Source organism: Triturus cristatus, chromosome 3_2 (assembly GCF_964204655.1).
Source record: "Triturus cristatus chromosome 3_2, aTriCri1.1, whole genome shotgun sequence".
In the NCBI taxonomy this organism is placed as follows: domain Eukaryota; kingdom Metazoa; phylum Chordata; class Amphibia; order Caudata; family Salamandridae; genus Triturus; species Triturus cristatus.
In genome coordinates, this window is record NC_140584.1 from 874772651 (window position 1) to 874795725 (window position 23075).

At 46.7% G+C, this 23075-nt stretch overlaps 1 protein-coding gene across 1 annotated transcript in view; it reads left to right on the plus strand.

The window, feature by feature from the left end:
* The first annotated feature begins 564 nt into the window (after positions 1-564).
* Positions 565-23075, plus strand: part of CPD (carboxypeptidase D) — a 752391-nt gene continuing 729880 nt past the window's right edge. Inside the window, exon 1 of the mRNA XM_085649244.1 lies at positions 565-1222. Within this exon, the coding sequence (XP_085505370.1) occupies positions 612-1222 (611 nt within the window). The 5' untranslated portion in view covers positions 565-611. The remainder of the gene's footprint in view (positions 1223-23075) is intronic.

Consider the following 23075-nt stretch of genomic DNA (forward strand, 5'->3'; position numbering starts at 1 on the left):
AACTCCCAAATAACCAGTTTCTAAACTCTTCCCTCCTCATCCTTTATCTTATTCATCCAACTAACAGACTCACGTGTGTCCCACTCCCTCCACTGCCAATGACAATTTTAAATTCATCCACTCTAATCTAATGGGAGTAACGTGCTGCTCACCGAAAAGCGCCAATGCATTATGAAGGGTAATAAGCGCTAAATAAAGACAATACTCAACAGATCTGCCTCCTGCTAAAAAAGCGAAGGATTCCTACACTGGTTTTGTCCAACATGGCGACCAATGAGGGGCCATTATATCACTCTGTTTGCGCTCTAGTCGTTTTGCCCTTTTGAGTGCAAAGTATTTTCTTAGTTCCTCGCTCGCCACGACTTTTTATTTGTTTTTCTCCGTGCCAGCTTAGCAAAGACTATTTGTTGTGCTCTGATCTCCATATCACTACACTGTTGTGTTTATTGGCACACATTTCCACAGCTATATTCGTGAACTTTAAATTCGGTAGCCCGTGATTGGTTCCCAACTTCAGACACGACTCTCTTGTCTGGGCCCGCCCCCTCTGACGCCTCAGCGTTGCCTGGTGACTACCGGAAGCGGGCTGCTGCTGTCAGAGCTGGGAAAAGATGGCAGCCCGGTCGTTGATGTCGGTGTGCGCGCTGTGGTTCTGTCCACTTCTAGTTGTATCAGTCTTCCGCTCTACAGTTGCAGGGCACGTGAAGAAGGGTCCGTTGGAAGAGGAGGAGACCCGCTACACCACCGCGGAGGAGCTGGAGCAGCGTCTGCGGGAGTTAGAAGCCTCTGCCGTATCCCCGCTCCAGGTGCGGCTCTATTCTATTGGGCAGTCGGTAGAGGACAGCCCGCTTTGGGTACTACGGGTGACAGCGGCGGAGCCCGGTGCACCGCAGGTGAAACTGGTGGGCAACATGCACGGAGACGAGGTGTTGTCTCGGGAATTGCTGATTCGGCTGGCCGGGGTTCTGGTACGAAATTACCAGTCGGACCCCCGCATCGGCCGGCTCCTAAACACCACAGACGTGCACCTGCTACCGTCCCTGAACCCCGACGGCTACCGCCGTGCTCACGAAGGCGACTGCAGCGGTTCACAGGGTGGGCGTGATAACGGGCACAGCAAGGACCTGAATCGGGCCTTCCCTGACCAGTATAACCCCGGGGAAGTCAAGGGTCCTTTGGAGCCAGAGGTGCAGGCAGTCATGGAGTGGATACGTGCCAATAGGTGAGACTTAAAGAAATGCGTGGATGCCGTGAGGGAGATAAGGTTCAAGATTCGCCTGTGTCAGTTGCAGCTAATTGTAGTTAAATGTGTTAAGTGTGCCACGCATTAGTTTGGTAAAAATTTTGGAGGCTTGGATAGTTGTCGAATGAATGATACACGTTAGTCTAATAATGCCTTTGTTTTAAATTCTAGTAACATTTGAAGCTACGGTAACAATAATTAATTCATTGGCAATATACGTGTATATAATGTATAACATTTTGTAAAAGTTTTATACTTTGTATCGGAACGAGCGTGGGTTTATTGCAGGAAGAGGTGTGGCGCCACAGGCCAGGGCGACTGACTCTGGAATCTGGGGATCACGGTTCGATCGCCGGCGGCAGGTCTCTGGGCAATAGCTTGCTTTAATCTTCCCGATGGCCCTCAGTGCCTAGAGACCCTTACGGGTGATTTTTCCGCATTTTACAAATTTGGATTATTATTGTTTCAAAACCCCTACCCACCCATTCAACTTAACCGTTTGTAAAGTCCAACACCAGAGTAGTGTTACGATGATTTAATTTGTAAAAGTGAAACACAGATGAAGAGGAGCACAGAAATATGCATGTTCACTTATCCTGCCCTCACTTCGTCTCCACCTTCCACTCTATAGGATGTGAGACGTGGTGCAGGTGCTGACTCGTGCAGGTGCCAGAGTACACATACAGTATAACATAATTATTTACTATTGAAAACAGTTTTTACTGTAACGATAAACGCTCATGCAAAGCGCTCTGATACCTACGGGTTGAGCCAGCGCTATATAAAACCTTTCAAATAAATAAATTTACACATGAACAAGAACATTTTATTTATATATATATATATATATATCAAGCTCAATCCCCGCCTTAACTCCCTTGCACTCTCGATCGGGTGCTTTAGTGGTGCGGTGACGGAAACCGCACGGATCAGCAATCCATAGCTCACGGCACAAATAAATGGACCAAGCACTCACAGGAACGGATAACCCAAGGTTTATTAATGGGTTATTCACACGACCAGGGTGAAAGAAAGCAAAGCCTATGCTGCAGGGGAGGGGCAAACACAACAAGCATTGAAAATGCAAAAGGTCTCGCCCTCGTTTAAGTTAAAGCGATTCTGTTTGTAATGAGGTGTTTTTTTTAGATTTGCTTTTATTCGTGGTTTTCAAACTTTCATGTACATAACATGCAAATGTATGCATGTATTTATATAGATATGCAGGTGTGTGTGTATATGTATGTATGTGTATGTGTGTGTGTGTATGTATATATATATATATATATATATATATATATATATATTTACTGAAAAAACCATAGGTTTCACACGTTATAGTTAGGAATTAGCATTTAAAAAACCTTGCAAATTCACTTAAAAAACCATAGGTTTCACACATGTCCTAGTTAGCTGGACATTTCACTCGTGAAAAACCATTGAAATTCCCCCGTTATACTTAGTGCAGGGAACTATAACTCACGCGACCGCAATCCTCTGCTGGTGATGTCAGATATTACATCACTGTATTTAGACACTTATTTACCCATGTCGTCTTCCATTAATTTTTAGCTATACATATATTACAAATATTTTTTTTTCAGAAAAACACATATGTCATCAGTGATGTAATATCTGACGTCATCAGCAGAGGATTGCGGTCGCGTGAGTTCTAGTATATATATGGCATGTGATCAAGGGCTCCTGAAGCCCGAAACGCGTCGTGCGTGGGTTGTAATTCGAAATAAATACTTTACCTGAAGTCCAGCGGGGTCTGAGTCTCCTTCCTCGCCGCCGCTGTGTGGAAGTAGTAGGAGTTGGAACTTTCGAGATATATATATATATATATATATATCAGCTCACAATGGCAAGTCATTTTCTCACATCTAGCCATACTCGTAACGCACTACAAAGATCTTTCGCAGGATTGCGTTGTTTTATATTAGCAAACAAGCATTGGCAAACCCTATTGATCTTGCCTACACGAGCTATTGACTTTGGCAATGTGTTTTTGCCATGTTGTACACCAGTGTTGCTGCCGTTCAGAATGGCTAAAAGTTAGTGGCATGTAAGGGGTGTGGTCGTCTGCTGAGCAACATGGCCGCAGCTTGAAAGAGCTCCGGCAGTCTGCTGCTAATCTCCCCTAAATATCCATGCCTACATTCTTGTGTTGCTACTGTGGTGGCTGAGCAAGGTCAGTACTTGACCAGGTTAATCTGAAGAGCCCTCCGGCAGGCTAAATAAGATGGACTGCAAGGCGGAGGGTGACGTGACCTTCTCTGGGCTGTGCGTCCCTGACCTGGTGTCTGAGAAGACTAGCGGAAGAGACGGCGCTGGTGAGCTCCGAGATGCATTGCTGGTGCGCTGAGGAGGATCGCCTCATTTGGTGTCACAGAACCGGCGGACGGTGTGAGGGCCGGGCCCCTGGGATGTGCCTGTCCACAGTGCAGACTTATCTGTGGTGCAGGTGGCCTGCTGTGCCATGTCCTGTTGCGGATAACGCCTGAAATGGCAGCGTAGCAGCCTTCTTCCCGCCTTCAGCAGACAGAGATTCATTGGGACCAGTGGGACGGCCCAGGCGTTTCGGATGACTCTGGCTGAGGATCTGGGTGTAGCGGGATGGCCTGGCTCTGAGAAATACAGAGGCTGGTGGAAGAGTGTGGAGCCCTCTGGGGAGATAGGGTGGGGCCTGTCGTCACTGGCCAGAGCAGAGGGCAAAACACATAGTGAAACAAGCATTGGCATAGCCAATAGGTCTCTCTTTTGGGACCTTCTAGGTATGCGGAGGAGGGAGAGAGACTGCTATTAACAATATCGAATCCGACTCCAGGCCGCTACTCTTTGTTAAATTGTACCTGATATTTCTGATAAAGCTATTTTGCACAATCCTAAACAAAGCCATTTTGCACAACCTTTTAAATATTGAAATTGTATTGTATTTGTGTTGTCGCAACTGTTTTCTAGCTTATCTCTGACTCGCGGTGCCCGTATGTACTGCCGGATCGACCCGATCCAGTCAGCGTCTTAGTCTTAGCCCTATAAAAACGCTCTATGACGCGACCGCGCAGCGGGCGCGCCAAAGGCAAGCCCGTCTGCGCCTGTCCACGCCACGAACGCGGCGAGCGGTACAAACTCTGCAGAATGTCTAAGAAAATGCTTTTTGCGGAAGGAATTAATGGCACTGAACAACGGTAGGTGTCATGCACCGACCCTCCTGCTTGATCATAACACTATGGGCCCCACTCATTGTTTCGCCTGCGGCTTAAAATCTGTTTTTCTGCCACTCAAAGGAATTAGTCACTTGAATAATTGTAAGATTAATTCAACTAACAATTCTGAAGTCATAGCCGTTAATCAATCTGCCAGGCGGAGCATAGGGAAGAAAGTCAATAGTACTAGTAAAATATCTAATATGGTGAAATGTATCTTACTAAATACTAGATCTAAGCACAAATATGAACTAGAACACCTAATATCAGATACTTCTCCTGACCTAGTATTCCTTACCGAAACTTGGGCATCTGCCTCCTCTGGGCCAGACTGGAATATCGCAGTCCCTCCTGGCTACCTACTGGTGCAAGTAGAGAGGAAAGAAACAGAAGGAGGGGGAATTGCCCTAATCTATCGTTCCCATCTTACAATTAGTTTTAGACAAGAACCTACATTGGAGGCTGAAGCCATGTAATTTATGGCCAAATATAACAACACAGAACTACTATCTGGTCTGTTATTACATAGACCGCCAGGAGCCAGAGCTCTATTTACGAAATCACTACAAACATTTCTGGAATCTTGCTTTGACACCTCAACTTTTACTGTTTTAGGTGACTTTAATTTTCACTTGGACTATAACCACTCTGATTCCTCTATTCTGATTGATAATCTAGCAGGTTACGGATTGAGGCAAATTGTAACTAATCCCACCCATCTAGCTGGACACACACTGGACGGGATTTTTACCAGTAATGATCAAATTGAATTGAAAGAAATACAACGTGTTCCTTGGTCGGATCACGCTGCAGTCCATTTTAAAATCAACCTAAACTTACCTGAGAGTGGCCGGAGAGTCCGCCCCATGGTAACAACAGCCCGCCCCTGGAAATGTATAAAAAGCAAAGAGCTAGCAAAAACTTTGACAATCAGCTCCCCCATAGTGGAGGACAGTAATGGTGGGGCTACTAATTTTGATCTATGGATCAATCAGGCAATAGATGAGTTGGCCCCAGAGAAAAACATCCAACCGAAGAGACGTTTAATTACCTCTCCTTGGTACACGACAGAGATAAAGCTTACTAAAATTAAATGCAGACGCCAGGAACGTATTTGGAGATCCGACTACAGTCCTGAGCATAGGAAGGAATGTACTAGATTATTGGAGGAGTATAAATCTGTAATAAAACTGGCCAAGACGGCTTACTTTACAAAGAAAATTCAGGAGGCTCAGAACTCCTCCAAGGAACTATTTAAAATATTATCCTCTTTAACAAAGAGTCCTTATGACACAATCTTTCTCCCAGATCAAAACTTTATCGATAAACTGGCCCTTTTTTTCCAACAAAAAGTTCAAGTAGTTTATAATGAACTACTAAATCTACAGGTAAATCTGGAAAAAGATTTAGGAGGACCAACTGAGGTCTCTGTTATTCCGGAATCTCTGTCTCAATTTTCTCCCCTAAGTGAAACACAGGTTAGTGATCTACTAACTCAAATTAAATCAGGATCACCGTTGGACCCTTGTCCCCCCTATATATTCCATCTGGCCCCCAAAGAAATAACTACTTCTTTGGTTCCTCTTCTAAACGAAGTAATAAGATCGGGAGTTTTCCCTGCTAGCTGGAAAAAGGCCTGTATAAGACCTATCCTCAAGAAAACATCATTGGACCCCCAGGATATTAAACACTACCGCCCTATATCCTGCCTCCCTCTGCCTTCAAAAATACTAGAGAAAGCCATTAACCAAGAATTAATGGAATTCATAGATCTAAACAGCTCCCTGGATTCTACACAGCATGGTTTTAGATCGCGTCACTCAACCGAATCAGCGTTGATAATGGCGACTGAGGAAATTCGCAGGGCAATGGATGACGGCGGTAGAGCTATCCTAATCCTACTCGATTTAACAGCAGCGTTTGACACCGTAAATCATACGGTGTTATTGGACAGACTTGAATTAGTGACTCCGTACTAGAATTACTCCGGTCCTTCTTGGACTCGAGTACAGCAAATTCACTGGGAAGGTCTGCATTCTCAAGAGTTTTGTCTCCCTTGTGGAGTCCCCCAGGGATCTGCGTTATCCCCGACTCTGTTCAACCTGTATATGACTCCACTGGCAAAACTAATAAAGGATCAAGGTTTAAAACTGGTATCTTAGGCTGACGATACCCAGCTGGTGGTGTCTCTTACACAGAGTGTGGATTTCACAGCGGACAGATTCAGAACCTGTCTCTCCAGTGTTATGAGCTGGATGAAAGCTAACTTACTAAAGCTTAATACTGGAAAGACGGAGGTGATTGAATTTGGCCAAAACCATCCATCTGGAATCATACATGGTGGCCTCCGGAGGGTGGCATCTGTCCTGTGCCAGCACTGAAAGTGAAGAACTTGGGTTTTTTAGTTGATCAGATTTAACACTCACTTCCCAAGTTAATCAGGTCACCTCGGGGTGTTTCTTTACAATCAAAATTCTTCGGAAGATTTTGCCTTTTATTCCTTTTTCCTTAAGGAAAACAGTAGTAGGAGCCTTAGTCCTGTCGCGTATTGACTACTGTAACGCATTATATGCCGGAATTGGAGAAAGACAGCCTTCAAAACTCCAGTCATTGCAGAATGCAGCGGTAAGAGTACTGCTTGATCTCCCGAAACACCATTCGACATCGTCGGGCAGGAAGCTTCTCCATTGGCTCCCTATCCGTCGGAGGGTACAGTTCAAGGCTCTTTGCCTAGTACATAAAGCCATGAATGGAGGAGGTGCAGATGACATGAAATCCCTCTTTCCCCGCTATGTCCCGACAAGTACACTGAGATCCAGCAGTCGAGGTTTGATTTACCTACATAAGATCAAGAGGGCCCGTTGGGGCGGTAAAGCGTTCTCATATCAAGCGATAAAATTATGGAACTCCCTGCCCATAGAGCTTCGATTAGGAACAAACAAGACTATGTTCAGGAAAGCGTTAAAAACCTGGCTTTATACTAAATCATAAACAGCTGTGCTGTTCTCTTTCTTCATACAGCGCCAAGACCCCTCGGCATAAGTGCGCTTAATAAATAATTCAGTCAGTCATAAGTATTTAGTTATGCAGCACAATATCCTTGCTGCAACAACAACTATTGCATGGCAAAACACTTATAAGGTCCCAAAGGTGAGACCTATTGGCTATGCCAATGCTTGTTGCTGTTTTTGTGGTATTGCAATATATAGGGATGTTATTTGTCACAGTTTGGATTAGATCATTGATGACACTATTGGTCGTAGGATCACAATGTCTCCAGTGACAACTTCTTGCTGCCCAGGTCGTGCCGAAGGGTTCCTTTTCCAGTGGTTCTGCTGTCCTGATCGAGCCAAAGGTCCTGCTGCAGTTGTCTCCTCCCTTTGTGTGTGTGTGGTGTGTGTGTTTGTGTGGTTGTGCGTGTGTGGTTGTGTGTGGGTTTGTGGGTGTGTGTTTAAAGATAAACCAGAGCGCACTAGATAAATACCTTCAACCGGAGAAATATACTACTCTGAAAAGGCTCCCTGCTACTAGACTGTAATATTTTCATCAACAGCTCTGGATTTTACTAACTTAATTAGGAGCGACGGGGCACTGACAGTTCGAGGAGTAAGGTGCCTCATGAGCACTAAGGGTTTGCTCTTATAAATGTATAGGTTATTGTATGGGACTATCAATCAATGCTCTTATAGAAACACCTAGGAAGAAATGGGAGAGAAATCACGATGAAGGAATCGAAAATGAAGCCTAACGGGAGATTTCTCTCCTACTCATTGGTTCCGCGTATGGATGTAAACTTAAAAATCATGTACAGGTGGTATTATACACCGGTGAAATTGAAAAGGCTTGCCAGTGTAAGATCAGAGGAACGCTGGGGATGGTGTGGGAAAGGCTAGACTTCTTACACATATTCTGGAAATGTCCCAAAGTAATAAGCTTTTGGAGAGAAGCGTTAAGGGAAATAAGGGACAGGGCGCCGATTGACTGTTGGACTGGAAGATCGGGGTGGACCATCTGGATGCTAATGGGCCGGCTGAGGTACGGGAGGCTCCGCTGCTCTTGAGTGCATGAGTGTCCACGGCGCGGATGCACCAATAAGACATACAGAGCCCAATAGTGAAGATTAATAATTATGGAGACGGTAATGAGCTAAATTACAATTGCAGGTTACACAAGGCTCTCTACAGCAAAAGCAGTAGCTCACTAAGCTGTCTGCATAAAATACAAACCTATGGCCTGTATACTACCCTTTATGTTTAGAAGACGACAAGACGCTATTTTATGATGATACACACTGGTGCCTAAGCTACACGCAGTCAGGATCTCCCCAGGAAACGCCATTAAGGAACAGCAGAGTAGCCTTGGACTGGACAGCGTTTAGAGCTGAGCACAGGCACGTGCGGACTCCACAGCCAATGAGAACTTCTGAATTCTGTTCAGCCAACCCGAATTTGCCGAGGTCCTGACAATAAACCAATCCTAGGTTACCCTACAGACTACGAGTCCGCCAGGTCGTATGCGACTCCCGGTTTATGTTCAGCATTGGCTATCCTGCGAACCGGAAGTGCTGAAATGAGGGGACAAATGCCACCAGTAAAAAGATTTAAATAACAAGCATTGGCCGCGCGGCAGTAAAAGTAAAGCCGCGCGGCCGTAAAAGCGAAAGTCATCGCGATCACTCTGAAAGCGAAAGAGTTTGCGATGACGCGCTAAAGCACGCTAGGGATGCGCGCGCAGCTGCGGGGGGAGGGGCAGAGATGGTGCTGAAGGCTGGCGCAGGAAAGGCAGATGGCTGGGCGAGAAGGGAGGGGGGAATGCGGGGAACAGCTGTGCACGCCATCGTGCACTCAAGCTTGTAGCCAGCACAAAAATGTGGGTAGCACTTTCAAAACCCACCTACTAAATGGTCTCGCCAGACCAGCGCATGTACTGGGTCAGGCGAGACATAAAAATGGGCTAAATCTGAGCGGTATTGTGCGGTCTGTAAGGGTGAAGCAGGCAATTGCGTCTTGAGAAGGGGGGGCCCCAGCTGCAGTTATGAAGGAGGCCAGTGGAAATGGTTGGCTGTCCCTGAGGTTCCACTCCGCTGCAGCGTTGAAGTGAGGACAAGTTGTAGAGGGCCGGGAGGCTGGAGTGTGGGGACGAGAAACCTGACGGCCGGATGGGTGGCGGTGAGTACCTACCTAAGCTTGGCTACGCCATGTGCAGTGCAAGACCACAACGCTAACCGTGTCCCTCCACAGACGTCAGTAGGGATGTCGGGGGTGGAGGGGAGACCCTGTCCTGCCCTCCAGACAATAATAGACACCTTTGCACGCCCCAGAACCGAGGTCCCTGCGCTGCTAGACAAGACCCGACAGGCCTTGGAGCACAGCAGCCCATATTGGCCCAGGACTCCCTAACCCTGCAGGACATAATGGCAGCGATAAAATGAGTGAAGACAGCCCTGGAAAGTAAAATCGATTCCATAACTACAGAAGTAATGCTAATGCATGCAGGACTGCTTGTTGTGGGCACTCGGATAAAAGAGCCAGATGACTCCATAACCACACTCCAAACAGATACAAAGACACTGCAGGCCGAAGTCATGGACCTAGAAGACCCTGTCGTGGCTCTAGAGGCATGAATGAAAGATGTGGAGGGGCGATCGCGCCGCAAAAACATGCGAAGGGCCCATCTGTGGACCTTTTCACAGGGGAGCTAATAGTAAAACATCTGCTGCCCAAAGGACTGTTCAACTATTTCTCGATGGAGCGGCACCACCGGGTTGCAAAGGGATTCTCTGTCAGGATATGGACCGATGACCCGCTCAAGCGCGGGGCCACTCTAGATCGACCCCAGCAGATTTTCTAGTGGCTCTGGGCCTGGCTGATGTATGGAGGACCGCAACTCTAATGTGCGCCAGTACACTTTTCACTCTGGGGCCCACGGCAGCCTGTCCCGCATAGGTCACATTCTCACAGTGGCTCATCAACTCCCACGAGGCACACCATCTTGCCAGGGGCATTTCGGACCACTCTCTCAATTTGTCACCTATGGGCACAACCTACCAGATCAAAACCACTTGAGAGGGATTAGCCTTGGTCTCTCAAAGTACCCGATATTTGTACGAAGTTACAAGAATCCACAAACTACTATGTTGTTAAAAATGAAGGAACTGTCGATTTCGCCAAGGTGTTGTGGGACGCATTTAAAACGGTTATTAAAGGCCACGGTATTTCTCTGGTGGCGCGCCGCAGAAAGAAAAAGAACTAAGTTGGCAGCGCTGGTATGGGAAATTATGAACTTGGAGATCCGCCTGATGTTTGATGACTCTGAGAGACACCATTTTTCCTAGAAACGGAAAGTTTTCAATGACGTGGCTGACGAGACTGCTAGGGTTCAAAACTGCGCTACACAATACTGCATCTATGAGCTAGGGGATAGAGCGGGCAGGCTTTTGGCCTGGCTCGACAAGCTTGAGATGGGTGCTCGAAGTACGGGGGCAGATAATTCCATGGTGTGGGATAGTCTGAGTATTGCCGCCGCATTGGCGAAATATCATGAAGGACTTATCCCGCTGCGTCCACAACTACTATTGATGAGGCAAGGGAAATGTTAGCTGACTCCCAGATGTCAAGCCTTGCTCTGGAGGACAGGGAACTCCTCGATCAAAACCTTATTGAAAGTGAAGTGGCACAGGATGTTCAGGGACTTCCCTCGGGAAAGGCTGCAGGTCCTAACGACCTTCCCATTGAATTGTACCAACTACCTACCACAAAGGTAACACCCCCTCCTTTTAAAGATGTTCCAGGCTAGTCGAGATTGTCAGTGTTTGCCAAGGGATCAAAGAATAGTGAACATTGTGGTGGTCCACTAGGATGGGAAACCACCGGACGAATGTGCTTCATATTGACCGATTTCGCTATTAAATACCGAAATCAAGATACTGGTAAAACTATTGGAAGCCCATTTGACCCAGATCATAAAGTCACTGATACACCCGGATCAGTCTGGCTTCTTGCCGCTCAGGAGCGCCACGCTCCATTTAAGAAGCTTGCACGGCGTGCTGTGTAGGGCCGTCCCTATTAGGGAAGACACAGCAGTGGTCTCATTGGACGCACGGATGGCCTTTGAAACGGTGGAGTGGCCACTCATCAGGGCTGTTCTGGAGGGACAGGTATTTGGGCCCTGATTCGTGGCTTGTCAGACTCCTGTACTCCTAACCATTAGCCCATGTAACAGTAAATAGGACCACGTCAAAGATTTTAACGTTGCACCGAGACAGGGGTGCCCCCTCTCCCCACTAATTGTTGCTCTAGTGCTCAAACCCCTGACAGTAGGGATTCAAGGGGATCCATTGATCAGATGGCTGCGGAGGTCTTGACTGGATCTCACTCTACGCATATGATATCCTGTTGTATATTGCGAATCCGAATGCAACACTCAACAGACTTTTGCATATATTCAACCTGTATCGGAAATACTCCGGCTACACCATCAACTGGGAGAAATTGTGTGTGTGTGTGTGTGTGTGTGTGTGTATATATATCATACACACACACACACTCTGGGGGGGGGGGGACCCACCATGCCTCCCCAGGGGCTGCATAGTGTCAGTGGTTTCAGAGAGTTTCCGTTACCTAGGGATCTATATAACTAATGACCCTCAAATCTTCTACGATGAAACTTGGATCCCCCATTTAAGCACCTGAGAAGTGACGCTCGACACTGGGGAACCCTGCCTCTATCCCTATTGAGTAGGGCGTCTCTTTTCAAGATGATGGCCCTGCCCCTGCTTCCTTTACGTCCCCCACAACACCCCGTATCCGATGCAGACAACATACTTTCGATCCGTGGAGGCCATAGTTCAGTCCCTGTTGTGGAGGGAGGGCCCACCAGATAGCCATCCCGAAGCTGACCAGAAGCTGGTACGATGGAGGTATCGCGCTACAAATAATCCAGAAACATTACTGGGCGGCCCAACTCACAGTGGTCAACCACTTAGTTAAATTGTCCCAGACAAGCCGGCATACCGAATGAACCATCCTAACATGCAACCGGGGGGGGTTATCTGAGGGCGATACATGGAGGGGGTAGGTCTGACTAGGTCACATATCCGGTCTGGCGGGAGGCATCGACGGCACTGGGTTGGTGAGACCCTATTGTGGTATTCTGTGAAACTGGAACTCTTAGCAAAACAACAGGGCTTTGTTAAATGGGACTTGATCAGTATTTCAAAGGTGGTGGATCAGTGGGTGGTGGGAGAAGTGTTTCCCTTTGCCGCCATGCAAAGGGACTACCAATTGTCCCACCCTGAAGCATTCAGATATCTTCAAATTAGTCACGCGCTGAAAGGTGCATTGCAGAAAGGGGAAGAACATCTAGAGTCTTCTTCCCTAGAGGACAGACTGCTTGATGATTACATGGGTAAAGATGCAATATCCCTCACATATCGTAAAATCCTTAACTCTCTGGAATTTCTATCCACACTTAGGGAACAATGGGGGAGGGATATGGGACACTTGGACGACGAGTAGTGGCACGAGGCTCTAGCCTCCCCAAGTGAAGTGGCCATCAGATCCCGCTTTAAATTAGTACAACTCAAAATTCTTCACAGAACCTACTATGCCTGTACCACATTAGTTAAAATGGGGAGGTCTGAATTGGCATCATGCCCACGGGGATGCCGTCAGGAAGGCACCTTTTTTCACATGCTATGGGGTTGCCCAGCGTTTCAAGGCTACTGGGAAAAGATGATGTCTTGCATTCAGAATGTATGCACTATCATGGTATCCAATCTGCCAAAGTGGTGTCTTTTGAATGTATGGGAAGACACAGATCTAAACCTTAAGCAACGCCTCTGGGTTACATTGAGATATATGGTGGCCAAAAGAAACATCGCCAAAGTATGGAGGGCTGCGCTGGCCTTCACACTCTGAGTGGCAAAAGACATGGAGTTAGCGGAGAGGGCAGTCTACGAGAGTCTGGGCTGTCCCAATAAGTGGACTAAGGTGTGGGGGAAATGGAATATATATTGAGGGATGATCCGGGGTCTGTGGGATGCCCTCGGCAGAGAGGGCTGGCCCATTGCAGGTCAAAGATCTATAGAATGCCGGGGAGGCAGGGTAAATATATCTGTACTTTTGACTTGCCCAAGACTGGATTATGGACCTAATGTTTTATTCTGACCTGACTTGTCACTACACTGTGATGTTTATTTTATTTGCTACAGTGAAATGATTTTAAAAAAATGGAGTGTCATAGAGTGGAGATTGGGGAGTAGAGTGTTGTAGTGTAAGTAGAGTTTAGCGGAGTGGCATAGAGTGTCAGAGTGCAGTGTTGTGGAGTGGGTTAGAATAAATTTGAGTAGAGTGGGGTGGATTTAATTCGGGTAGAGTGGGGTGGATTGAAATGGGGTAAGGTGGATTGGGGTGTGTTGGAGAGGGGTGTATTGGGGTGAGTGGAATGAATTGGAGTGATAGGGATGGGTGAATTGTATTTGGTTGGGTGGATGATATTGGATTGGATTGAGTGAATTGTATTGTAGTAGGGTGGAATGGATGCACTGGATTCTAGTGGGGGGGGAGTTGGACTATAGTGGGGTTTTGTGGGTTGGATTAGATGGGTAGGGTGGATTGGATCGAGGTGGCTGGGTGGGGTGGATTGGACTGAGGTTGGGTGGATTTAGGTGGTTTGGAGTGGGGTGGATTGGAGTGGGTTGGCTTGTGGTGGATTGGGTTGCGGTGTGGTGAATTGGAAAGGACTGAAATGGATTTGAGTGGGTGAAGTGGAGCTAGCTGGGTAAGATTGGGATGGATTGGATTGTGGTGGAGTGCCGTGGGTTGGAATGGGCTGGAATGGATTTGGGTGGATTGGATTGAGTCGAATTGGGTGGGGTGGATTAGGGTGAGGTAGATTGAATTGGAGTGGGGTGGATTGGAGTCTTGTGAATTGAGAGAGTGAGGAGGATTAGAGTGTGGAGGATTGGAATAGGGCAGATGGCTTTGGATTGGAGTGGGACAGATTGTTTTGGATTGGAGTGTGGCAGACTGTTTTGGATTGGAACATATTTCAGCATCTTCACCAATAAGTCCTTTGTTAGAGCTGCACTCATACCTAGGGGTCTGCCTTGTTCATAACTTACAGGCCCATAAGAGGTCAAATCAGCTATAAGGCAACCGCAAACAATGGGAAGAAATATAGCAACCAATAACGGGACCATTCGGGAAAACTGGTCACTCTGAGAAGAAAGGGTGTCAGTGGTAATAACATTAGAGCCAACAGCAGAAAGTTGGTCAGTATTAGTAGAACAAACAAGCTACCCGCATCACGCGTATGCATACAATGAGTTTTGGACTTTGACCTGCAAGGGTACCTCTAACCCAGGAGTATATCTTTGATTGAGAAGCGAATCTGATTCAAAACCCAACAGTTGCTGTTTAAACAAATAATGTGGTTTAAAATAATTTGTGTAAAAAATACTTTTCACGTTTCCATTTTGTCTCAATTGCTAGTATGTTCAGAAAGTACCAAAAATTGAATCCTCCATTACTCACTAATTAGTAGAGAGTGAAAAAATGCACTTGTTATAAAATACTGTTTTTGTCCTACAAGTTTATGGGGCTTAATGGTGATGTGATATACTGAATATTTTTTTCCTGGTGCGTTCAAGCCACGTTAAGCAGAATGTTTATACTGAATTATGACACGTCTGCCTGATGAATACAATGAACTCATAATGTATCAAATGCATGATCAGAAATACAAAGATGAAATTAGAAGGAACACAACTTTTTGATTGTCTATGTTCTCTGTTTCTTTGGATTAACATACAAACCGTGCAGTACATCAGTGAAATAAAGTTTGTTTGCATTTTCTACAATCACTGCAGGATTGTTTCTTTTTGATGCAGATTACCATTGCATGAATATAGTAAAAAATGTTTCCTCTGAAAATATTTGGGTCAGCAGCTGTTTTTAGGTCCAGCCTAAGCAATGTAAATATGCTGTCTCAGAGGCATGCTGTATTCACTGTGTGGGCTTAGATCCCGCCTTCACCGTTTGTTGGCTTTTGGCAGTGTCCTTTAAAAAAAGTTGCTTCTGATTGGATAGTGGTTCCTTTTTGTCCTACCTTTTCGCAATTGTTAACTCCCATGGAGTATTGGCAGAGGAATTGACTGCTTCCACTTGTGCCATTGAATGTCCTGTCTTTGTAGCTTTTTTATCATTTAGAAAGCAAGACCTCATTATAAGCAGGATTCTATATCGCCAGTTTTAAAACCCCCAGAATAATCTCTAATCCCACACATGCTCTATTGCAGCTCCATCTTGCCACCGGCCCTTTCATCTTGTTCCACCTACCAGTCCGTGCCAGCTATTGTTTCCTTCTTTCTTTTAGGACTACTACGTTCTTACTCCGATACCTTCAGGGATTTGTAGCACTTGCAAGTGTTTTTGTTAGCAGTGACAAATTTGGAGTTTCAGTTCTCTTGTCACTCGTGGATTGGGATGTGGAGCAATGTTTGAGTACATGGTTGTGCGTATCTCGGTAGGACAGCATGAACTGGCAGCAGAGATGTGGTCTATTTGTGGATGGATGTGGATTTAAAGTTAATTGTACATGTGGATTTAACTATACAATCTATATTTTAGCCTTAAAGATGCCATGGGTTAAAACGCCATTCCAAGATGGCAGTAAAACTACGTTTGTCAGCCAGTCATTGTACAGAAGTTGTTTTGTATCTGGAAGTGAGCTACATGACAAATCGTTTTGGAGGTTGGTCTGTTTCCATTCCTATAGATCACATGATTGCGTGGCGAGGCGCTTAAATCACTTGTGGTACTGGCATTTTGCTTTTGGCAGATATAGGATAATTTACTGTGACCGTACGGTAAGACCGCAGTGTTTTTAAACAATTACTTTTTTGTGCAACTGGGCATATGTGGATAACTGGAGATGCTAATTCAAACTGCCTTGGCCATCACTTGCTTCTGCAAGTAAGATCCAGATGGATCATGGTATCGAGCTGAACTTTTCTGCCAGGATGCTTTAATTTTGCCATACATAGCCATTCGTTCTTACAATGGGTCTTTTGTGATTTTATTGCCAACAATAGCTAAGGTGTGTGTGTATATAGCTTAGTATGCTGCAAGTCTACACATCATTTATCAAGATGTGTCATTTTGGCTAATACCATAATGGTTTGTGGTGTGTGTTTTTAACCTGTTCAGACAGGAGGCCTGTGTGTGGGTGGAGCGCTGCGTTCACTGAACAGAGACTCGGCAGCAGAGGTAGGATGACCAATGTGTGTACTGCCCATAGGTACATAGCACTGTGTGTGTGGATGGGCCTTTGATTGTGCAGTACATAGGACTAGCACTAGAGGTAGGTTGAGCAGTGCACTTAGTACCCATAGGTGCTGCACTGTGTATAGGTAGAGCATTGTGTTTGCTGAACATAGGCAAAGGACCAGCGCCTGAGTTGGTTGAGCAGTGTGTACTACCCATAGGTCCAGCACTGTGTGTGCGCCTGGAGCCTTGTATGCACAGGATCAGCACTGAAGGTAGCTTGAACACTGTAAAAAACATATGAATTGTACAGTGCTGGAGACAGTTACCTACATAGACATGGGTGTAATGGATGCAGAGGCTGCCATGTTGACAAGTTGAATGGTAATGGGTGGTACGGGAGAAGACCTGTGCACTGTGGCTATTTTGCTAGGAGACAATGGTTCGTCGGCCCAAGGTTTGATCTCTCTTCCAGAAGGTAACGAGCATTGAAAATGCAATAGGTCTCGCCTTTGATTACGTTAAAGCCATGTGCTTTGCTAATGATATTGTATAGCAAAGCAAATGGCTTTCACTTAATGAAAGGCGAGACCTATTGCATTTTTAATGCTTGTTTCTTGTTTACTCACGTTTGGTGGTTCCCAGCATTTTGAACTGTCTGCTCTATCTGCTTGTGCTCCTGGCGCGTGTTGAGGATCTTCATGTGCACTCACAGCATGGGCCCTCATTCTGGAGGCTGTTCTCATAGCATGGTCCCTCCATTCTGGAGGCTGCGTTTATGGCTGCTCTCACAGCTTGGGCCGTCATTCTGGAGGCTGTTCTCATGGCATGGGCCCTCATTCTGGAGGCTGCATTTATGGCTGCACACACGGCATGGTCCCTCATTCTGGAGGCTGTTCTAATGGCATTGGCCCTCATTCAGGAGGCTGCACTTATGGCTGCACTCACGGCATGGGCCCTCATTCTGGAGGCTGTTCAGGGGCTAAACTCAGACACATGCAGATCGATGTGTCCGAATCCAGATTACGAGATGTGCAGTAATAGATTTACCCCATGGTATTCCCACCCAGGTCTGAATGCGGCCCTAAATGTCAACAAGTGCCTTGACTCGCTTGTCAATTTCATGTCTAGTTAGAATTATGTGTATCGCCTGTGCAAAATATGAATAACTTTAAGTTTTTAGTAGTTGTATTCCTTTTTATCATTAAAATTGTCTACATTGATACTTATTATATTTGCTATTGCTTATGATTTTAATTAATTTGGACAGTAAAATAATTTTGTGATTTCTGTCTCCATTTTCATGTTGACTAAGAGCTCTTTCTGAAAGTTTGTATTTGCATGGTAAATGCAAAGCATTTTCAAAGCCAGTTGGTTTGTTCTATCCCTGCGCTGCAGTTTTTGAACTAGATTATCGACCGGTATTGCTGCTTTAAGTACAGAAACAGTCCCGTGGTAAGGGAAGAATAGCAAAAAAGTACATTTCAGAATAAAACTGTAATAAAAAAAAAACGATTGACGTGTAAACTTTCATCAAAGTGTCTTTTTTTCAATAATATACCTTGTGAAACCAGCCCTTTGACCTGCGTCAGTATCCTTTTTCGACCCCGCCACTCCATTTTGACTCATCCTCTACTCGCTTGTCGCATGTGGTCCCTTCTGGGCCGCAGATTATTGATAGGGGTTTGAGCTGCTTCGTAAGGTTTAGCCTTCTTGAAAGCAGTGGGCGCCGAGGGCACGGAGTCATTAGTTTTCCTTTCCCTTGGTTTATTCTCGCTGGTTTTGCTCGGTGCAATGGTGCAGTCCAGCGGCCAGCTGGTATAGTATGGCAGAGCAGGGACAGAAATATTACAGTGAATACTCAATCAGCACCATTAACGCTCCGGAGACGAGGTGATTATCCGATTTCCTTAAACGAGGCACTGTGCCATAGCTGCCAAGGTTTCGACTCGCTTAGGTGTCACATTTTCATAATTTCAGTGTTATTATGAGTGACATTCAACAACTATGAGTGACACTTTGTCTTGAGCAAAATCAAGCAATGAAGAGGAGGGAAACCGGTAAATGACACCCTTTGGTTTGGTGTAGACCACAAGGCTTCCCAGGAGGCGTGGCTCCTCCTTCACTACCTCAAGCGCACTGCTCCCATAGTAACGTATTGGACCACACATTGTATGAAACTATCTCTCCATATTCCAGAACGGAGCACAGCAATGAATTGTGTACCCACACTTTTCCCTGCATCAGCAATAACAAAATTGCTGCCTATTGATTTCTCCAGCCTCAGCTGTAGGAGGTACGCGTGTCAGGCTTCCACAGAATGATATGTTTTAATAAAGTTCCTGTTTTGGCATAAGAATTATGCGTTTCCTGCGTTACATATGATTATGTTTTGGTAAAGTTTGCATATGCCGTAAATCCAAGTTTGATTTTATCGGAATTAGCTGGTGGGATAAAATCACATGCACCTGCAGAATTATGTGAAAACATTAGGATTGTTTTTTGCAGCCCCGGCCGACTGACAACTCGCTGCCTGTCTGTGCACACCCTAACTCTGTAGTCTACATCCTGTTGGGCATACGTTTAAGTCGTTAGCCCACACAGACCCCCATGAAGTAAAGTTCCCCAATTAATAGGCGGCAGGCCGGCCCTAACGAGGTAACGTGCTCTGACAACACACTAAAATGGTTAGTTTGCTCGACATTATTAGCATTGTTTTATAAATCACAAAAACAGGTAGTTAAGTGACAACTTGTGGAAGCACCTCTCCGACGCTTGTCCAGGCTACAGGGGCCTGGAAGAAATTCGCTAGCTGCCATAGAATAATTTAGCCCCCCACAGCGCGGGCCGCCCGGCCGGGCTGCACATTCAGTGGTGCTGGGAGAGCACCGTGACCTCTGAGCCGAGCATGGTGCAGCACTGTGATTGCCACGGCTGTCGCCACCTCGGTACGAACAGGCATTCACAGTGAGCAGCCATGGTGCTTCCGGCCAGTCCGGACAGGATTTTTTCATTCACCTCACCTGACGGGGGCAGGAGGCCGATTCTGCCGGTGTCTCGGTAGTGTAGCTATTGGGCACTAACCCCCCGGCCGGGCTGTGACGTTACTGACTCAGCAGCGCCGCGGGAAGTAATGCAAAAAAACATACATTGTACATAGGGTACAATGCTAGTGCTCCCAAGAATAATTTCTGTGTATATATGGCGCGTGCCCCGCTACTAGGGGCTAAATGAACGACTCGCTGCTGGGTCTGCCGCATCAACCAACTACGCCGTGGTTATTCACGGAGCTGCACACTGTGTTAGCCCCTTCGCTGCCAGGCCTTTTCCCCATCCCCAGGTTTGAAAGAGGTGATTTTTTCAGCTAAATTTGAGGTTTGCAGGGCATTCTGGGTAAGGAAATGTTGGGGGATCCACGCAAGCCATATCTCCCTGGAATCCCCCGGGTGTCTAGTTTTCAGAAATGTGTGGGTTTGGTAGGTTTCCCTAGATAGCCGCCAAGCCCGGGGCCAAAAACTCATGGGACCCCCTTTGCAAAACCAGGTTGTTTTGTGATAGGTAATTTTGATATCTCCTCAATTGGTTTTGGGCCCTTGCCTGACGCGGGCACTAGGTTTACCCACACAAGTGAGGTACCATTTTTCTCGGAAGACTTTGGGGAACATGGGGTGGGTGGAATTTTTGGACCCACGCAGATTCCAGAACTTTCCACCTCAGAAATGTGAGGAAAATTTGTTATTTTGGACACATTTTTAGGTTTGCAATGGATTCTGGGTAACAGAACCTGGTGAGAGCCAGTCAAGTCACCCCATCCTGGATTCCCCTCGGTGTCTAGTTTAAAAAAATGTACAGGTTTGCTAGGTTTGCCTACGTGCCAACTGCGCTAGGGCTCAAAATCCACTGGTATGCACATTGCTAAAAAAAAAAAGCCGGAGCCAGTGGGCTTTCTGCCGCCCTGGGGGGGAATCGGAAAGGGGGTTTCATCCCGATAAGCCCCAAAAGGGGCAGAAAGACTGTGGCTATTGTTTGTGGGGCTTGGGGCATTGGTATGACCATTTTGGGCAGCCCCCACCCATAAAAAAAGCCTGCGTACTCGCTGGCGCCTAGTGGGTTTTCTGCCCTCCCCCGGGGGCAGATCAGGGGCCGCTGCCGCCATCTACCCTCCGGGGGGGGCGGAAAGACTGGAGTTTCTCTGGGGGTGGGGTGGGGGTATTGTCATGCCCATTTTGGGGAGCCTCTACACTAATAAAAAAAAAAAAATCCATGGTTTCTAGTGGGCTTTCTGCGCCCCCCAGTGGGGGCCAGATTGGGGGCTACAGCTCCCATCTGCCTCCTGGGGGGCAGAAAGACTGTCATTTTTGTGGGGGGGGAGGTGGGGGCATTGGCGTGCCTGTTTCGGGCAGCCCACACCCTAAAAACAATTGCGCCAAAAAAATCCCTGGTGGATAGTGGGCTTTCTGCCCCTCTGGGGGGGGCAGATTGGGGGCTACTGCCCCATCTGCCCCGAAAGGCTCTAATGGGGGTGGGGGCATTGGCGTGCCCGTTTCGGGCAGCCTCCACCCTAAATAAAACCCATCACCCTAAAGAAAATTGCACAAAAATCCCTGGCATCAAGTGGGCTTTTTGCCCCCCCGGGGGGCAGATTGGGGGCCAATGCACCATCTGCCCCCCGGGGGGGGGGCAGAAAGACTGTAGTAATTGTGGGGTGGGGGCATGGGCCTTCCCGTTTTAGGCAGCCGCCACCCCTATTTTTATTTTTAATTCCCTGGTGTCTAGTGGGCTTTTTGCCCCCTCGGGGGGCAGATTGGGGGCTAATGCCCCCATCTGTCCCCCAGGGGGGGGGCAAAAAGACTCCATGGTGCCAACGTTATTTGGGGGGAGCCAAGGCCCTTGCCCAAGGGGCCGCTCCTTCCTCCCTGGTGTCTAGTGGGTGGATCCCTGCTTTGGGATTGCCCTCCTGTGGCAATCCCCAAGCAGGAATCCACTGGGGAGGGGAGATTCTCCGTTTTCCAACGATACCTCTCCCGTCTTTCTACGTGCTCAGGGGGCTGAGATAGTCCCCTGAGCACGTAGAAAGTGAAACTGAAATGAGCCTCTTGGCTAATTTCAGTTTCACTTTCAGTGTAATGACGTCGGCGCGACGTGCGCCGATCGTCATTACGATGGGCGCAGTATAATTATTCTGTATAAGGGTCACCACTTTTTTCATTCTTGGCCAACAGCATTTGTTTGAAATAACATTCATGATTGTTTCCAAAACAATTGTTTGTTTTCAAAATGTATCTATTCTAGAAGAAGCCCTGGAGTGACCACTCCATAAAAAACCCTTACCCCCCCCCCCCCCCCCTCTCTCAACACAAATTAGAGGAGAATTCCTTCCAAACTGACACGGGCTCCTGCATGCTGAATCTTCGACACGCAGCAGTCTGATATCCCTTGCGGGCAGTCGTTCGTCCTCAACCATCATGTGAGGGGGTTGGTTCTTCCCTAGGGGTTTCTTGGCTACATGCATACATACACATGCTACACATATAGATCTAGACTAGGTACATTTAGGCAAACTACTTAGGGTGCGCATTTTAGGAATATGCAAGTGCTACTATTTATATCTGAACTGCTTATGTTCATTTTATTAGCAACATGTTAGAAATGTACCTACTATTTACTATATTGGTACTAGCAATCGCTTTCGTATGCTTCTGTCTCCTGATTTGTCGCAGCACATATGTTTTACACAAGGTTGTCGCTGGACCAATAAATACTTATTGAAACATCTTAATCGCCATCGTGTTTATTTTCTGAGACCAAGCAAGCACGAGTGTCTGAGCGAAACGTACTGTACTGTTTTTCACGATCCCTGAATCAGGCTTGTCCTGTTCAGTGGTTGCCGGAAACTACCTACACCACTGTTGAATACAGGGGGGTGGTAGTGGCACTGTAGAGCTAGCTGGTCAAACAGGTGACCTATCCTGTGGGGGGTGTCCGGAAGCACTTGGGACACCCAGACCTCAGTTTAGTTCATCCAAAACGCGCAGGTCCCGGGGGACTCCTAGGAACTACATGACACTAGGAAACCAGATTTTAGTCTTGGCGCTGGCACAACATCCTGTGATTTTGGGCAAAACGCTTAATCTCCCTGTTCCTACAAAAGCAAACATGTCCATTGTGTAAAGTATCTAGTGTTCACGTAGAGCATACATTCAGGTGGTGTGCGCACTATATAACTTCATTAAAAAAGAGATGGAAAATGGAGTGATCTGAAGACGCAAGCACTCTATGGAGTGCTCTAAGATAAAGAAGAAAACAAGCATTGACATCGCCAATAGGTCTCACCTTTGGGATCTTATAAGTGTTTAGCTA